The sequence below is a fragment of the Panthera onca genome, chromosome A2 (assembly GCF_046562875.1).
Source record: "Panthera onca isolate mPanOnc1 chromosome A2, mPanOnc1 haplotype 2, whole genome shotgun sequence".
NCBI lineage: Eukaryota > Metazoa > Chordata > Mammalia > Carnivora > Felidae > Panthera > Panthera onca.
The window spans coordinates 115353343-115372474 of NC_138340.1; the positions used below are offsets into that span (position 1 = coordinate 115353343).

The 19132-nt window shown below is 41.3% G+C and overlaps 2 protein-coding genes across 5 annotated transcripts in view; one reads left to right on the forward strand and one right to left on the reverse strand.

The window, feature by feature from the left end:
• Window positions 1-1947: 1947 nt before the first annotated feature.
• MALSU1 (mitochondrial assembly of ribosomal large subunit 1) lies at window positions 1948-12646 on the forward strand. The gene is made up of 4 exons (XM_060632715.3): window positions 1948-2395; window positions 3875-4053; window positions 10354-10435; window positions 11857-12646. The coding sequence occupies exons 1-4, from the start codon at window positions 2140-2142 to the stop codon at window positions 12036-12038; spliced, it is 699 nt and encodes a 232-aa protein (XP_060488698.2). The 5' UTR covers window positions 1948-2139; the 3' UTR covers window positions 12039-12646.
• A 43-nt stretch (window positions 12647-12689) lies between these two features.
• Window positions 12690-19132, reverse strand: part of IGF2BP3 (insulin like growth factor 2 mRNA binding protein 3) — a 154480-nt gene continuing 148037 nt past the window's right edge. For 2 of the 4 annotated variants that reach the window (XM_060632711.3, XM_060632714.3), the window contains exons 13-15: window positions 16044-16175; window positions 15248-15361; window positions 12690-14964 (exon numbers count right to left, since the gene is read on the reverse strand). In XM_060632711.3, coding sequence (XP_060488694.1) covers window positions 14866-14964; window positions 15248-15361; window positions 16044-16175 — 345 coding nt within the window. In that variant the 3' untranslated portion in view covers window positions 12690-14865. Of the gene's footprint in view, window positions 14965-15247; window positions 15362-15990; window positions 16176-19132 lie in introns of those variants that run through there. The other 2 variants (XM_060632712.3, XM_060632713.3) reach the window with 2 other exon arrangements.

The window sequence follows — 19132 nt, forward strand, 5'->3', positions numbered from 1 at the left end:
CTCAGGTCATGATATCACGGTTCGCAAGTTCGAGCCCTGCGTTGGGCTCTGTGCTGACAGCTCGGAGCCTGGAGCCTGCTTCGGATTCTGTGTCTACTCCTCTCTCTGCCCCTCCCATGCTCGTGCTCTCTCTCTGTCTCTTAATAATAAGTAAACGTTAAAAAAAATTTTTTTTTAATTGTTTTGTCCTCCTGTTTGTAAACCTCCTAATCGGAAGGGGGAGCAAATCCTTTTAAACAGAGTAGGAGCACTATGGACTCACTATTTTATAAATGTAGGGCTAAGGCACTATCTTTTCCCCCCAAAGTCCCCATGGAGCACAAGTCTGTGTTGCATGTTTTCTCAGATGTTTTGTGTGTTGGTTTGTCTGGCATGATCTTCCTGCTGTAAGGACAGGGAATCCAGTCTGAAGTGGGCATCAAGGACTGCCATAAGATGAAGCACTGACCCTGTGGTTTAGGGCATCCCAGAGCACTGCCGGTGGCTTCTCATTGGTGGACCATCTGAGAGAGTGGGGGCTATACCTAAATGTTTGAGGTATGTCCTACAGAGTGAGTCTGAGTTCATCATGTGAAAAGGTGGAAAAGGGCACGCTAAACAATGGAATAGCATGTGCAAAGCTCAGCATTGAAATGTTTTATGGTATTCTTGGAAAACAGCAGGTAGCAGATGAGGCTAAAATAATTCTAGCAGACAGCATGGCATCATGAAGAATGGAAAAAGTAGAGATGGATTGGTGATAGGAGAGCTAGGTAGGAGGCTGTCTTGGTAATTAGATAAGAGCTAATGGGGGGCTCAGACTGAGGAAGTGAGAACGAAGACAAGAAGTTAAATTAAAACCAAAACAAACAAACAAAAAAAACCTTTGGGTGGTGCCTGGGTGGCTCAGTCAATTAAGTGTCTGACCCTTGGTTTCGGCTCAGGTCATGATCTCATTGTTCATGGGTTTGGACCCCACTTCAGGCTCTGCAGTGCTTGGCTATGCGCAAGTGGTTTTTCCTCCCTAGGTCTCTTTTAGCTCTCAAATCCTATGGTTTAATACTATAACTGGGCCTCAGCACTCCTTGTTCTCACAGAGGTGGGCACCACAATACAGGCCGTTGTACTGAACACTACAATATGGGGAGTGTACATGAAGGGGGAATCTGCTAAGAACGTTTTCCAAACGGCCCTTTACACCTCTGCTTCCCATCCCACCTGAGCCCAGAATAACAGATTTTCCAGATGAGATTTCAAATTTGCTAGGGAATCTTGATACTTTTCTTGGTAATAGATGTTTTATGTCCTAATTCCAGTGTAATTGTTGCAGGTTCATTAGCACCATGGTCAAGACAGAATTCTTGAAATGTTTTACAGTGCACCTTATTAAGTCTATTTAAGTAGCATGGGGACAGGACTCTTGGGCAGAAAGAGCCTCATTTTTGCTGTATGAAACTGGTGGTTATATGCTTAGTGCTGGAGGTGGGGACGGGGATGTACAGGGAATATTAGATCATAAATGTCTTCTTTGAACTTTCACTCACAAAATTACTTTCATAAGATTTCTCTGCTACTTATAATTCAGCCAGATATTAACCATGGGTGAGAGGTACAGGCAGTCACGAGACCCTTTAAGAACGTAGCAACTAGTAAGCATTTTATCCTTATCAGAACTGTACAGGCCATAGTCAGCCTTTTGGGCTAAAAGTAAACATTTTTCTGCTTCCATCCATCAACAGCAGCATCTTCTAAACATTCAGCCTGTTCCAGGCTTTGTGGAGACAAGAGTTGAAAACAAAAAACAAAACTTTCTGCCTTCATGCTGTTTACATTGCAGTGAAGGAAGATGGACTTTAAAAAAAAAGGGGGGGGGGGAACAACGTGGTGCAATGCACTATGACGAAGGTCACAGCAAGAGTGGGCAGTCAAATTCTCCTTAGACTCCTACAAAACCTAATCCCAACAATCCCTTCCGGGTCATCAGCGTCCCCACTGGCCTTCAGACTCCGCCCATGACCCCCGTATTTGTGTCCTGGTCCCGCCCACTCTCCTTACGTCAATTTCCCAGGCCTTCGCGCATTGGCCTAGCCAATCGAAAGCCGAAGAACCCACTCGGGCTCCATTAAGGTCCGCCCGGTGAATCGTCGCTGGGCTACAGCGATGGGCTCTGGCGGGCTTGTGGCGCGGCGACTCGGGTCGCTGCTGTGGTGCAGGGCCCTTTCCCCGGGAGCTGGGCCTTCGGCGGGCCCGGGGCCCCGGCTTGGGCTGCTGGCCGCGGGGTGGCATAAGGCGGGACCGGCGCTCGGCCGGGCCTGCCTGACTCCCGATCACGCGCGCGGCCTGCACGGCGGACCCGGCCTGGAGGAGCGGGCTCAGGGGGCAGCCGGTGAGGGGCAGCCGGAGTCAAGCACAGCAGGTACGGGCTTGGAGGAGGGCGGCGGCGACCCTTCCGGGCAGCCGGGAGCCGGGTCCCAGCGAGGAGGCTCTGAGTTCCTCCGTTTATGCATTTCTCTTGGAGTCACAAAACTCCTACTGCTCTAGAGCTGGAAGGGTTTTCACAGGTGTTGGCGCCAACTGTGTGTTTAACAGGCCAGGAGATGAACTGACGTCTCCAAAACCCCAAGCGTCCGAAAGGCCGCACCGTACCTTTGGCATCACAATCTCACCATCCTCAGCTCCCTTCACATTCTTCTTAGGGTTCCCGAGAATTGGACTTGCCGCAAGTGTTAGGGAGTAAGGATTCTGAGGAAGAGCAAGGGGCTGGGGTCTAAGAGGTGCATAAGAATCGCTAATAGGAGACGGAGCCAATAGAAGCCCTCTAATTATCAAGTTTTTAGAAATTTGAGTGGTTGTAAATAGAGTACATCTGTGAAAAGTTAGGTGTGAGAGGGAGAGGTCTTAGTGGACTTAGATCCTGGATTCTTGGGAATCAGCTTTGGAATGTAAGAGAAAGCTATAAATTTACAAGTTCTTTTTTTTTTTTTTTTTTTAACGTTTATTTTTGAGACAGAGAGAGACAGAGCATGAACGGGGGAGGGTCAGAGAGAGGGAGACACAGAATCTGAAACAGGGTCCAGGCTCTGAGCTGTCAGCACAGAGCCCCACGCGGGGCTCGATCTCACGGACCGCGAGATCACGACCTGAGCCGAAGTCGGCTGCTTAACCGACTGAGCCACCCAGGCGCCCCTAAATTTACATGTTCTAATACTCCAAGGTAAAGGACAGAAAATATGCACATCTGTACAGAAAAAAGTTAAGTCTGCACAGATAACAGTTGCTACATAACCCAAAGGCCTTTCTAAGAAAAACTCGAGGATTCAAAATGAAAATCACCCTTAAAGTTTTAACTCTTTCAAAATGCAAGAGACATTTGCGTGAACCAAGTTCCTCCAGAATTGAAGTATACAGATTACTTTGTGATTGGTAGTGGAACTTCTACCTGACACTTGGATGCCATGGCTTGGGGCTGGTGCACTAATTCTACCAGGGCTAGTTTTCTTCATCTCTCAAGTGAAGGTTGTGGACCACATACTACCTAAGAGCTCCTCCGGCTCACAATTGTAGTTCTGTGTATGTTTGAGGTGTATCGCTCACTTCCTCAAGTATTAGTGAACAAAAGTCATTTGTGGTGGATGTATGGTTTTATTGCAAACGGTGACAGCAAAGGATGTATGGTGGCTCTGTGTAACGGGAGCAGTCTTCCCATGAAAGTTGAGCGGTGCTGTGCGAAACCACAGGTTTAGTTTCCAGGAGGTCTGGGCCCTGCTGTCTTTCAAAACACTTTAGATCTAAACACCCTCATAGAGGAGCAGTTTCATTGTTAGCTGCTGCGTCTCCATGCATGTAGTGTCGTCTCCTTGGCCACGTGACACAAGTGAATCTTTGTGCATTTCAGATCATACTGGCCCCAAGTTTGACATCGATATGCTGGTTTCACTTCTGAGGCAAGAGAATGCAAGAGACATTTGCGTGATCAAGGTTCCTCCGGAATTGAAATACACAGATTACTTTGTGATTGGTAGTGGAACATCTACCCGACACTTGCATGCCATGGCCTACTACATTGTGAAAATGGTAGGATGCTTTCTTTCCTCTTTGGAATCATTAACTTAACGGAATAGTGCCAGTGCATCATGTTGAGGAGTAACACTTAAAAAAAGGAAAGCCATATGAGATCATACAAGAAGCCCAAATTCTCAGAATTTGCATGCTTGTTTTATGTTTTTGATAGTGAAAGTTATGGGGATAAATGGATCAGGGTGTTTCTGATCCCTGTCTCTTGTGGTCATAAATGAGTGATGAATGAACAAATAAATGAATAAAAAGTACAAATAAAAACATAAAAATGAAAATAAAAATAAATAATTTGAGGCAGGCTAGATGACCCAGGGGGGATTTCTAGAGCAGCACTGTGCATTGTGGTAGCCACTAAGCCATTGTGGCTAATTATAATTTAAAATTAAAAATTCAGTTCTTCACTTGTATTAGCCATATTTCAGGTGTTCAGTGACCACTTGTGGCTAATGGCTACCGTACTGTGCAGCACAACTATAAAACGTTTCCATAATTGCACAAAAGTTCTGTTGGACCTTGCCGGCCTGTAGTTTAATTTTTTTTTTTTAATTTTTTTTTTTTAACGTTTTTATTTATTTTTGAGACAGAGAGAGACAGAGCATGAAGGGGGGAGGGGCAGAGAGAGAAGGAGACACAGAATCGGAAGCAGGCTCCAGGCCCTGAGCCATCAGCCCAGAGCCCGACTCGGGGCTCAAACTCACGGACCGCGAAATCGTGACCTGAGCTGAAGTCGGACGCTTAACCGACTGCGCCACCCAGGTGCCCCTGCCTGTAGTTTAATTTAAATGTTTGAATGTATCCAGCGTTTCCAAGTACTGTGCTGGGTACTGGGAAGATAAAAATGAAAAAGATTTAGTCCTTACCCTCCAGATTCACAGGCCTAGTTGAGGAAGGGGAATGCCCTTCTTATTGATTGATTCAGAGAGAGCACAGTAGGGGAGGGGCAGAGAGAGGGGGACAGAGAGAATCCCAAGCAGGCTCTGAGCAACCAGTGTGCAGAGCCCGACACAGGGCGCAAACTCACAAAACCGTGAGATCATGACTGAGCCAGAATCAAGAGTTGGACCCTTAACCGACTGAATCACCCAGGCGCCCCAGGCAGTTCATTTTCTAACTGGACTGGATAGGCATCAGAAATGAGGAAGAAGATGTACTTGGAGGCCTTTAGCCGATTCTGATAACACTCTACAGGAGAACATAACCTCTCTGACCTTGTTGAAAACTCGTCATAGAGGGGACAGTTAAGACCCAAACAGTAGCTAGGATGGCCTAGAGAAGGGTGGTAAAATAAGAGGGGGACCTTTGATGCAATATGGCAAAGCAAAGGAAGATTCCAAAAAAGTAGTAGTTGGAGAGACAGAGAGGGAACCAAGACAGCATGGAGAAGAGTTTTAAGACAGTCCCAGGGTCTCTGTCACATGTAATAGTGGGACGGAGTAAGATGAAGACTTGGAAGTGACTTTTGGACTGAGAGATATAAGAAGAACGAGAGGTTTTCCATTTTAACCATTTTTTAGGTGTACAGTTAAGTGGCATCAGTTACATTCACATCATTGTGCAGTCGTTACCACCATCCATCGCCAGAAGGCTTTTCATCTTGCAGGACCGAAGCTTTGTACACATGAAACAGTGATTTCCCATTCCCTCCATACCCTGGCCGCCACCGTTCTGCTTTCTGTCTCTATGAATTCAGCTACTCTGGGTACCTCATGTGAGTGGAATCATACCCTAGTTGTCCTTTCAGGACTGGCTTATTTCACTTAGCGTGTTTTCAAGGTTCATCCATGTTGTGGCCTGTCTCATAATTTCTTCTTTTTAAGGCTTTTTATCTTATTGGATGTGTATATCACATTTTATCTATTCATCCCTCGAGTTTCATTTGGGTTGCTTCCACCTTTGGGAGACAGAACGATGCTGCTGTAAACAGGAGTGTAGAATGTCTGTTCATGTCTCTGCTTTTAATATCAGAAGTGGAATTACTGGGTCATGGTAATTCTGCCATTAATTTTTTGAGGAACCACCATGATCTTTTCCATAGTGGCCGCACCACTTTACATTCCCACCAACAGTGCACAAGGGTTCCAATTTCTCCATATCTTTGCTGATATTTCTTATTTTCTGGGCTGTTGATCATAGTAATCCTAATGGGTGAGAAGTGGCAGCTCTTTGTGATTTTGATGTGCATTCCTTTAACAATTAGTGACGTTGAACATCCTCTCACGTGTTATCGGCCATCTGTATATCTTTGGAAAAATGCCTAATCAAGTCTTTTGCCTAAGGTTTAATCAGGTTGAGTTTGTTGTTGTTGCTGTTGTTGTCAAGTTGTAGTTGTGTATATATTCTGGATATTAATCCCAAAGCAAATACGTGATTTGCAAATATTTTCTCCCATTCTGTAGGTTGCCTTGTTACTGTTGATAGTGTCCTTTGATGCACACAAGTTTTTGCTTTAAAAAAAAAATTTTTTTTAACATTTATCTATTATTGAAAGACAGAGAGAGACAGGGCATGAGCATGGAGGGGTGAGGGGCGGGCAGAGAGAGGAGACACAGAATCTGAAGCAGGCTCCAGGCTCTGAGCTGTTGGCACAGACCCCGACGCGGGGCTCGAACTCCCAAACCGTGAGATCATGACCTGAGCTGAAGTCAGGTGCTTAACCGACTGAGTCACCCAGGCACCCCCAAGGTTTTAATTTTTTTTAATGTTTATTTATTTTTTGAGGGAAAGAGAGAGAGACAGAGCATGAGCGGCAGAAGGGCAGAGAGAGGGAGACACAGAATCTGAAGCAGTCTCCAGGCTCTGAGCTGTCAGCACAGCTCAAACCCACGGACTGCTAGATCATGACTTGAGTCGGACACCCAACCGACTGAGCCACCCAGGTGCCCCAAGTTTTTAATTTTGATAAGGTCCAGTTTATCTGTTTTTGTGCCTGTGCCTTCAGTGTCCTATCCAAGAAAGAATCGCGAAATTCAGTGTCCTGTATCATGTGTCATGAAGCCTTTCCACTGTTTGTGAAGGCTTTCCTATATTTAAGCCTGAAATGTGGGTCATTTTTTTAAATCTTAGATCCATTTTGAGTCAGTTTTTGTAGATGGTATAAAGTAAGGGTCTCACTTTGTTCTCTTGCATATAGATATCTAGTTTTCCCAGCACTGTTTGTTGAAAAGACCGCCTTTTTCCTATTGAACGGATTTGGCACCCTTGTTGAAAATCATTTGACTATATGGGCTCTTTTTTTCATTCCATAAGTCTGTCTTGCTCACTGTTTTGATTACTGCAGCTTTGTAGTTCGTTTTGAAATCAATAAGTTGAGAGCTCCAAATGTGTTCTTCCTTTTCAAGACTGTTTTTGGCTTTTTGGGGTCCTTTTATTACATATACATTTTAGGGTGGAATTTTCTATTTTCTAATTCTTTGCTGAATTCATTTATTCTAACAGGTTTTTTTGTGTGGAATCTTTAGGGTTTTATACATTTAAGTCATGTTGTCTGTAAACTGTGATAATTTTATTATTTTCTTCCCAATTTGGGTACCCCCCCCCCCCCTTACTTGCTCTAATTTCTCTGGCCAGAACTTCCAGCAGTGTGTTGAATAGAAGTGGCCGAAGTGGGCATTCTTATCATGTTCCTTATCTTGGAGGACAAACTTTCATTCTTTCACCATTGAGTAGGATAATAGCTGTGAGCTTATCATACATGGCCTTTATTATCTTGAGGTAGCTTCTTTTATTCTTAGTTGAGTATTTTTATCATGAAAGTGTGTTGAATTTTGTTCAATGCTTTTCTGCATAAATTTGAGATGATTCTGTGGCTTTTTTTATTTTGTTAATGTGCTCTATTGTATTGATTGATTTTCATGTGGAACCATCCTTACGTTACAGGAATAAATCTCATTCAGTCATGGTGTATAATTCTTGTAATATGCTGTTGAAATTTGGCTTGCTAATATTTCATTGAGGATTTTTGCATCAGTATTCATCAAGGATAATGATCCATAGTTTGTAGTGTCTTTGGCCTTGGTTTCAAGGTAATGGTAGGAAGTGTTCCTTCTTGAGTATTTGGAAAGAGTCTGAGAAGAATTTGTGTTAGCTTTTGTTTACTTATTTGGTAGAATTCACCAGTGAAACAATCTGGTCCAGGGCTTTTCTCTGTTGGGAGATTTTTTTCCCCTCTCTTTGCCCCCCAACCCCCACCCCTGGAGCTTTTTTTTTTTTTTTTTTTTTTTTTTTTTTTTTTTTTTAATTTAAAAAAATTTTTTTTTTCTTAATTTACATCCAAATTAGTTAGCATATAGTGCAGCAATGATTTCAGGAGTAGATTCCTTAGTGCCCCTTACCCATTTAGCCCATCCCCCCTCCCACACTCCTTCCAGTAACCCTCAGTTTGTTCTCCATATTTATGAGTCTCTTATGTTTTGTCCCCCTCCCTATCTTTATATTATTTTTGTTTCCCTTCCCTTATGTTCATCGTTTTGTCTCTTAAAGTCCTCATATGAGTGAAGTCATAGGATATTTGTTTTTCTCTAATTTCACTTAGCATAATACCCTCTAGTTTCATCCACGTAGTTGTGAATGGCAAGATTTCATTCTTTTTGATTGCTGAGTAATACTCCACTGTATATATATACCACATCTTTATCCATTCATCCATCGATGGACTTTGGGCTCTTTCCATACTTTGGCTGTTGTTGATAGTGCTGCTATAAACATTGGGGTGCATGTGTCCCTTTGAAACAGCATACCTGTATCCCTTGGATAAATACCTAGTAATGCAATTGCTGGATTGTAGGGTAGTTCTATTTTTAATTTTTTGAGGAACTTCCATACTGTTTTCCAGAGCGGCTGCACTAGCTTGCATTCCCATTCCCACCAAGCTTTTTTTTTTTTTTAATTGAGATATAATAATGTTTGGAGGTTTTCAATTAGTGATTCAAACTCAGTTCAGTCTTAGTTCTATGTTTTTAGGAATTTGTCCATTTTGTCTAGATTATCCAATTTGCTGGTATAGAATTGTTCATAGTACTCATAATTCCTTTTGCTTCTTAGTAATGTCCCCTTGCTCTGATTTTAGTTATTTGGGTCTTCTTTTCTTACTCTAGCTAAAGATTTGTTAAATAATTTTGTCTATTTTTTTCAAGGCCCAAATCTTGGTTTCATGAATTTTTGTCAATATTAGTTTTCTCTTACCATTGTTTCCTTCCCTCTGCTAGCTTCAAGTTTTTCTTCATTTCCTAGTTCTTTAAGGTGTAAATTTAGGTTGTTGATTTGGGAACTTTTTTTTTTTTCATGGCAGCATTTAGCTATAAATTTCCCTCTTACCACTGCTTTCACTGCATCCCATTAAGTTTTGATGTGTTTTTAATCTCATTTGTCTCAAGAGCTTTTCTAATTTCCCTTGTGATTTCTTGACTCATTTTGTGGCTTTTCTAGTTTTCCTTCTATTGATTTCTAGTTTTATTTCATTGTGATCAGAAAATATACCGTGTGTGATTTCAGTCTTTTTAAATTTATTGAGACTTGTTTGGTGGCCTAACATAGGATCTGTCCTGGAGAATGTTATGTGTGCCCTTTAGAAAAATGTGTATTCTGTTGTTGGGTGGAATGGTCTTTAATGTCTGTTAGGTCCAGTTAGTCTCTAGTGTTAAGTCATCTACTTCTTTATTGATCTTGTCTGTTTTTTAAATCCATTATTGAAAATGGAGTATTAAGTCTGTATTATTGTGTTGTCATCTGTTTCTCCCTTCAGTTCTGTCCATGTTTGTTTCCATATGTTTAGGAATTCTGGTTTTTGGTGCATGTTTGTAATATATTCTCTGGGTTATATGACCCTTTATTATCATATAATATTCTTGTCTCTTGTAATAGTTTTTGATTTAAAGTCTATTTTGTCTGATATTAGTATATCTGTTGTTTTAGACCATTCATAAGACCTGTTGGGAATAGAGACATGGGATGGTAAAATCCAATTAACATTGTCATTTAGGCGGTGGATATAGGTGAGGACCAGATGTTGAGTGAGCTTGGGTCTCTCTGCCTCAGAGATGAGGCATCACCTTGGTGGATGAGTATGATGGCCCTCTCAGAAGGGTTTGGGCGGGAGGATTCAGTAGAGAGGTATAGGAGGTAGGTGGGGTGTAAGGGGAGAAAGTTTCCTCAAGTTATTTATTATGGAGTACAGTTAAGAGGAATGAGTAAGCTAGTTCCAAAATTAAGATCAAGAAAATTATGCCAACAGACCATCCTTGGTGAGAACAGAGACTTCCTCCATCCTTCCTCTTTAATATGTAATCTGGCTTTTTTCAGTACAAATACTTGAAATGTAAAAGCAAACCTCATGTTAAGATTGAAGGGAAGGACACTGATGACTGGCTGTGTGTGGACTTTGGTAAGTTATTTTGACATATTTTACAGATAAATATTTGGTTTTGTCCTAATCTGGAACTGTGTTCATTTGCAAAAGGGTATCAGATTGTGCTTTTCATGTAAAATTTTTGAGGTTTATATTCAGTTTTAATTATAACCCAGGTGGTCTTATTCGCATGTAAAATTCTCACCTAATGTGATGGGTCTCTAACTAGTCATGCAGGTCAGACAGACGGTGGAGAACTGAACAGGTAACATGGCAGAGATGGGAGAGATCCCTTAGTGGTAGTAGAAGGCTTGGGGAGTACATATCTTGGCCTAGGATGACTCAGATGAGGTCAAGTTAAAGGGCATTCCAGGTACTGAGAAGGACAAGAACAGAGGACTGGAATTTTGAAAAGACCTAACAAATTTGGTTATTAATATATACATAGTTTCAAAGTATTTCCCCCTAAGATACTTAATTACAAAGGGAAAAACACTGTCAAGAATTATGAAGGGTCTGAGATTCTTATTAACTAACAAGTTAGCTGCCCCGTTTCATGGGAATTGGTGAAACTCCAGGCTAGTCCTGGGTTAGAGATGAAGGATGGATGATTTTATTACTCATCACAGTAACAGCCAGCAGTTTTTTTGTTTTTTTTTGGGGGGGGGGGGGCGGGTGGGTGGGCAGGTTCCCTGAGCCCATGTCTATAGAGAGAGCAGCATAGGGCCAGATGACATCTGCAGACAACGTTCTGAGAGAGGAACCCGTAGGTTAGGGTAGCTACATCTTTTATGATGGGCAAGAAACAGACCCGCCATTTGCTGTGATGGAAGACACTTTTTCTGCCAAGGCCATTAAGCCAGGGTTTCTCAGCTTTGTCCTTAACATTTTGGACCAGGTGATTCAGGTGGGAGTAGGGAGATATATACCCTGTGTATTGTAGGATGTTTATTAGTCTCCCTTCTCTCCAGCCCCAACTGTGAAAATTTGAAAGGTCTTTGAGATCCACTGCTGTAAGCAAGCCTGTCCTTTGCTCTAGAGGGAGATGGTATGTTTTTGTGACACTATTCACTACGCAGTCATCCTTAAAAGACCTTCTAGAACAAAAGGCAGTCTGTGTTTTGCTCACAGGATGTGCAGAAATGTGACACCCATGGAGAATTTTCTTCCACTAGCCCACCTTTAATCACTAGGATGAAGTTAATTAACATCACTAGTTATGTATCGATGTCATGTACCTCCTGTATGATGCACGGAGAAAAGCACAGCATCATTTCTATGCTATTTTTGTTGGGATGGTATCCAGAATTTGCATTTCGGGCAAGTTCTCAGCTAATGCTAATCTAGGGCCCATACTTTGACAACCACTATTCTATCATAGAGGTGGGTGAGAGCACAAGAATAAAAACAAATGAACTGCTTCTTCGTCTTAACTCTTATCTGTCCTTGATTGATAGGCAGCATGGTGATTCATTTGATGCTTCCAGAAACCAGAGAGACCTATGAATTAGAGAAATTATGGAGCCTACGTTCTTATGATGACCAGTTAGCTCAGATAGCACCTGAGACATTACCCGAAGACTTCATTCTTGGAATAGAAGAGGACACTTCATCCCTGACTCCAGTGGAGTTCAGATGAGAATAAAATATGAACTGCTTTAGTCATTATCACATTTGGATTGAGTCACTTAAAAATGTAACTCTGAATGAAACCCCACCTACTTGGTCAGGTTGTTGTCAAAACAAGTCTTATTTATGGGCACTCATGCTAAATGAATGTGGAAATTGTAGGTAAGTGAGCTAATCCTCACACCAAGAATCAATACGTTCAAATTAAAATTTTAATATATTGTTTTTATTCCTGAGATCCCAGCAGGATTTCTGGGAGCTAACACTGGCCCCGGCCTCTGTGTTCTCTGTTCACAGTTTAATTTTGCGTAAGTGTAAATCTTATTCGGTAGAATGGAATAGCCAGGTTTTGGGTTTTTTTTTTAATAAAGCAGAAAACACATAACTGCCCCACTGGTGTTGTTACTTAAAACCTACAGGTTTTAGTTCATATGTACCAATATTATAAAGATCCAAAGTAAGTACTATGGAATGTAGAAAATAATGTACCACTTGATATTGGTACTTGCCTTGAGACTGACGTAGTATTACTAAAAATCTGTTTATAGTTTGACCAAATTTGAACATTCATGTTTATTTGAAAAACCAGAAATAAAAGATACCATACACCAAGCTGCACCTAATGATGAAAAACTTTATTCTGCATCAAGGTATCTGGAAAATGAAGCTGCATTTGGGGCACATTACAGATGAGGAATGATCCATGTGCGGTGAGTACAAAACTCAATTACAGAATTAGATACTCCATTACCATTGCTTAATTAAAAGTAAAACATGATTTGCCACACTAAAGGCTAGAAGTGAAATATGACAAAATTTTAAACCAGCAGATATAAATGCAGCACCTATCTGTGTGTGTGTGTGTGTGTGTGTATACACACACACAACAACAACAACAAATATGGGAAAAATCAAACACTGAGGAAGAGCTCTGGCCTAACCACATCTCACCTGAAATCCAACCAGAAAGCCAGTCTGATTTTAATTTTTGCAATTCATTGTATGAAAACATTATGAATGCTATATGAATCGTGTGACAAAGGGCACTTTTTGGCTAAAACTACAAAATAAACTGGTTTTCTGGAAACATTTAGGAAAACATTTCAAGTCATTTTCAAAATGTCTAATTGTTAACAGTGATCTTCAGAAAAACTTACCTAGTTCGTAGAAATTCATCTTGAAATAGAAATGAGGCCATTATTTTCTAAAGGGTTATATATAGGCCCTTCAGATCAGTGTAATATAATGACTGATCATTTAATGAACAAAAGCAACACAATTCTGAGAGCAGAATGGCCTTGGAGACCACCCACACCCACATAATTGTACATACCGGGTTTTGCCATCAAGTTAAGGAATGGGCACATGAGTTCAGTATCAAATATCAAAGATCAAATGTGTCCTCATACTCAAATTATATTTCAAAAAGATTTCTGGTAGTCTCCACTTTCTGACTTATTTTCAAATAACTGGTTGCAGAGAACCCAGAAATCCTGCTGTATTTTACATAATATTTTAGGTGGCCTTACATTTTTCTTGATTTATCATTGTTTAAAAGTCCCCGAAATAGCTTAGCGAGGCTCATGACAGTGCCCGGCCCACGGAGATGGAGCCTGTGCATTGCCTTTAAACACTGTCACACCATCTGAGTGCCCCATTGGTCTTCACAAAACAATCCTTTTTGGGGGCTGCTCCAACCCTAGACCAACTGGTCTGACATGTGTTGGCAAACTAAGCACCCCGTAAGACAAGCTGAAACTTGCTTTTTGCCAGTCAGTTCATGGTCCACGGGCTGCATCTCTTGACTGACACGCTTCCTTTAGGTAGTGATAGTCTAAAGCACAAAGCATTTTTCTGCATTTAATCACAGAGCCAAACAAATAACCGGAGTCTCCTGAAGCCATTTAAACTAGCCGTTCCAAAACCTCCTGCAACCACTTTGCTCTGTTAGTACCATCAAAAACATTCCCTACCATAAACGAAAAATTAAATGGTATTGCTGCTCTCCAAATATAGGCACTGCTCCATATCACTGAACGTTTATTGGATTTTCCAACTAATGATGTCAAAAGCCTCAAAAAACCTGAAATTAATTTTCCAGCTTTACTGTCACCAGTCAGGAGTAAAATTTTTCTCAGTTATTTTCCTGTCAGCTAATTAAATTTTAAGTTTTTTTTTTAAAAAACTGTTGGGCTTTTTATCTTTATAAAGTATATAAAATTCTCCAAAAACAAAAACAATTTTGCTTCCATTGCATCACTGAATACCTGAGGTAGTTGAGTAAAAATGCACGTTTAATACCCCTGCCAACACCATTCAGCACTTCCCTTAGGTTATTCGTGTTAGTGTTAGGTACAAATACAACTGAGAACGGTTTTTCTATGCTAATAGCTTAACACTTAAGTTCCCGTAATAACTCTATTCTGATCCAATTTTAACAATTGGATTTGGGAGCAATCTATATTTTATGAATTTAGTGAATGCATCATTAAGCCAATTTCTGGCATCAGGGGGTATATTAAGAAAAATTAGAATATTTGTTACACTGAGAATACAACAAAAGGGAAGTGCAGAGCTCCTCTCTTTCCCTCCCCCCCCTTTTTTTTTTATTTTTTATTTATTTTTTTTAAAGCTGGGTGTCATACATTTCAGAGAGCATAAAGTATACATTCTCACAGAGACAGGAGTTCAAAAGTTGCCTGGTCCTCAGAAACAACTGGCTAGGTAAAAACTTGTGCATGTAATTCTGGATATTAGGGGTTCAGCGCCCGTCTGTTGGTTAAGCAATCTGTCTTTGGTTTGGCATCTGCCTCTGTGGTGGGCTGTTTCCTGAGCCTTTATTTCCGTCTTGACTGAGGTGGTCCACTTTGCAGAGCTTTCTGCTGTTGATGCTGCTTTACCTGAGTCAAAATTTCCTGAATTTTTCTCTGGGCAACCTGTGAAAGGAGAAAGCTTTGAAATTTCTACCCGATCAAAAGTTACTAAAATTTATTTTACCCTTCCGTTCCAACAACTTCAGATTCAGATTTGTAGATTAAAGATCCGTACTAGTTTAGTTTGCTAGTAGAGTCTCTGAAATCACCTGCTAAAAAGGGATTAGCATGTTTAGCACCAAACGACTTTAAATATTTATATGTGGTGAGGGCACACCCAGGGGGAAGACTGCTTCGTTTGTCAAAGAAGCAAAAGAGCTTGTCCATCACATGAGAGCCCACTTGCCTGGCAAGCATAGAAGTGACCAGTTATCTTGACAACTACTTGGTCATTCTCATCAGGTGTCTGGTCACGAGGGACAACTACTTCTGCACTTGACAAATTCTGGAGCTCATTCACCTGGAAAAGATAAATACAGATCTTGTTAAATCAAGGTTCTTAAAAAAAAAAAAAAAAAAAAATACCATTTGCTGAGCACTTACTATGTGCCAAACACTAAACTGTGGCTTTACAAATTTCTTCTAATCCACCAATAATTCTATCAGGTTATCAGTATTATGCCCATTTCATGATGATTAAACTAAGACTTAGCCAAGGAAATTGACCAGTTAAACAAGTGAATGGCAGAACCAGATTCAAACCCTGAAAGTCTGATTCCCAATCGTATACTCCCAATTACTTCAAAATTGTAAACAGCTTTGAAAACAACTTAGGACGTTACAGGTGTTAAAGAGAAACTGGAAACCATTTGCTTGTTATAGTAATATGTAAAGGTAGATGAAATTTAAAAACAAATTTCTTTCCATAAAGCATGCAAAAATAGCTGACGTTCCCTCGGCTGAAAACTGCCAACTGCCCCTACTGCGTTAGCCCTCTCACACAGAGTGGTCTCAAGGGGCGTTACTTTTCACTAGTAGCGGATACCAACACTCAGGAAGGACAAAAGGCAGTCTTCTCCAAACCTTGGCCCAGATGATCCTGCTTTTTATTAATTAGCCAAAATTCAGGGACTTGGAACTCCTAAGTACCTTTCAACGCTTTCCCTTTCATACCACTGCACAGGTTTTGCTGAAGTACTTGCCGTTTTGCCTCCTTTTCCAATAACTCTGCCAGCAGCAAAGGATGGCACTCTGATATGAGCTTCAAGTTTCACCTCTTCTTTAGGACTAACAAAGTTTTCTTCTTTAATTTTTCCATAAATTCTTCCCTGAGCCTACAGATGAGAACATATCCTATCAGTGTCATTCATGTAGGAAAAAAGGTCTATTAACTTTAAAGATGGCTCATATCCACTGGAATAGCCCCCTTTGCAGGGACACATCTGCATTTAATAGACTGTTGCAGATGGCCTAAGAGGCAAACTTAGGAAGGTTCACATTAACAACCACGCACCACAGAGGTGGCAACTGAATGAATAAAGAATACGGTTTATTCTTTGAACAAAAAGAGTTAAAGGCAATTAGTAGTCAGCCTACCTCGGGGCTCCTGGGTGGCCCAGTCAGCTGAGCATCCGACTTCAGCTCAGGTCATGATCTCACAGTCCAAGAGTTTAAGCCCCACATTGGGCTCTGTGCTGACAGCTCAGAGCCTGGAGCCTGCTTCAGATTCTCTGTCTCCCTTTCTCTCTGCCCCTCTCCCCCACCCCCCCACCCGCCCTCAAATAAACATCAAAAAATAAAAAGTAGGGGCGCCTGGGTGGCGCAGTCGGTTAAGCGTCCGACTTCAGCCAGGTCACGATCTCGCGGTCTGAGTTCGAGCCCCGCGTCAGGCTCTGGGCTGATGGCTCGGAGCCTGGAGCCTGTTTCCGATTCTGTGTCTCCCTCTCTCTCTCTGCCCCTCCCCCGTTCATGCTCTGTCTCTCTCTGTCCCAAAAATAAATAAAAAAACGTTGGAAAAAAAAAAATTTAAAAAAAAAATAAAAAGTAGTCAGCCTAAGTAAAATTAAATCATTTCTGTGGGCAAAAGGCCATTTTGCCCTCCTATCCTACACTAAACTAGCCAACTAAAAGGTAAAACCCTCTCCTACTGGAGGGAAGAAAGTAATTGCATATTACTTGAGTATAAGAGATGGGGAAAACTACAGAGTGAACTGTGGCAGGCTCCTACCTGCTGAAAAGGTATTTTTTTTATTTAAACACATTTCTTTATCTTACCCATGTGGCTTCTTTTTGTAATAAGGCTACAAAATCAAGTTAACACACACTTCAGATATTTATAGTCAACACATCCTGATACCTACTGCATATCTAGACACTGTACCTAAGAAACTTCTCCTATAGGGGTGTGTGGGTGGCTCAGTCGGTTAAGCATCCAATTCTTGATTTCGCTTCAGGTCATGATCTCACAATTCATGAGATCAAGCCCCGTGTCAAGCGCTGTGCTGGCAGTGTGGAACTGCTTGGGAGTCTCCCTCGGCCCCTCCCCCGTTTGTGCACACAGGGTCTCTCAAAACATCAATATTAAAAAAAAACACAAAACTCCTATTACGTACAACCATTAATTTGCTCTAGTATATACCGAAGGATAAAGAAGTCAGTTGGTTTAACTTGACAGGCTACCAGGGCAAATCAAAACAAAAGTACCCAACACATTTTCACTTGTGCAGAAATGATAAACTCATTACAGGGTATTACAGAACAAACAAAATTCATCTTGGTACCCTATATTTCATTCATTCTCAAAAGTCTCAGGCCACAGATAATAGGTATTAACATAGTCGAACGACATAGGGATATATATGCCTCTTTCAAAACAAAAGTTTTTGAATTCTTTTTTTTTAAATTTTTTTTTCAACGTTTTTTATTTATTTTTGGGACAGAGAGAGACAGAGCATGAACGGGGGAGGGGCAGAGAGAGAGGGAGACACAGAATCGGAAACAGGCTCCAGGCTCCGAGCCATCAGCCCAGAGCCTGACGCGGGGCTCGAACTCACAGACCGCGAGATCGTGACCTGGATGAAGTCGGACGCTTAACCGACTGCGCCACCCAGGCGCCCCAAGTTTTTGAATTCTTAAGAAAAAATATGGGTTAGGAAGTTTACCACTCCTTAGATGTCTAAAATAATGCATTTGTAATTATCATTGATCACATAAATGATATTTAAGCATTACAGTTTTTCTTAACTGTTGCATTTAAGATGATTATACCACATGGGCACTGAAGGATGGAAGGAAACAGACTGAATTTCCCAGCATACAATCATAGGAATAACAAGACAGTAGTTCCACTTATAAAGAAGTAACAGCTCAGCACCAAGAAGAAACATGCAAGAACTGATGTTTACATTTATCTTTTAAGATTTCCAACCAAAGGTGACTGATCCTATAGGTTCAGGATACGAAGCAGTTTGTAACATTTGTGAGTTAGGACTTGAACTGCCTGGACCAGAAGGCTGGTGTGAGGGAGGAAATGTCTTCACCTGCGTTTGAGCCTAGCCAACTGCACCCACATCTCAAAGCACCTCCTTTTTGTTTCCTGTTCTTCCTGTAAAGGAAGTGAAAAAAGCTTTGGACTTTTTGTGGAAAATGTCCCACAGCAGAGAGGTCAAAGAAAGTGACAATTTAAAAGTGGGGAGTTAGGGAGAGGTAGACATTGTTACTAGCCACATGTTAGAAGTGAGGGAACTAAGGCTTAAGGTTGAAGAGTTGTCCTGTTACACAGCTACTACTAGGTGCTAAGAAGAAGACACGGGTTTGGGATAAAATAGTTACATTGTAATTCAGTAGTTGCTTTTACAACACTTGTACTAAGTTTTATGGGAGAAATCATGTACTCAAAAGTATTGAGAATTTGGCAGAGTCTTAGTCTGATTCACCCTGAGTGCTGAACATTACCACCAGCATATTCATATTATGTGATAGTCTAAGCACTGGATATATTCTCTACACTTTACAATCTTGTTTCAACCTTTTGGGTATTCTAATCCCTATTTTATAGCTAAGTAACTAGCCAGTCAAAGTTAACTTGCCCAAGGTCATACAAAGGCAAATAACAGAGCTAGGATTTGAACCAGCAGCCCAGCTGGCCAGTCTCTGGTCTTCATCAACTCTCAGTATGCAGGGAGGGGCTTTCCAGCTGCAACGGCCCCAAACTCGAATAAATATGAGCAATGGTTCACATCAGGACAAATACCACAAGAGTTCCTATGATTTTTACTTCTAAAACTGGAAG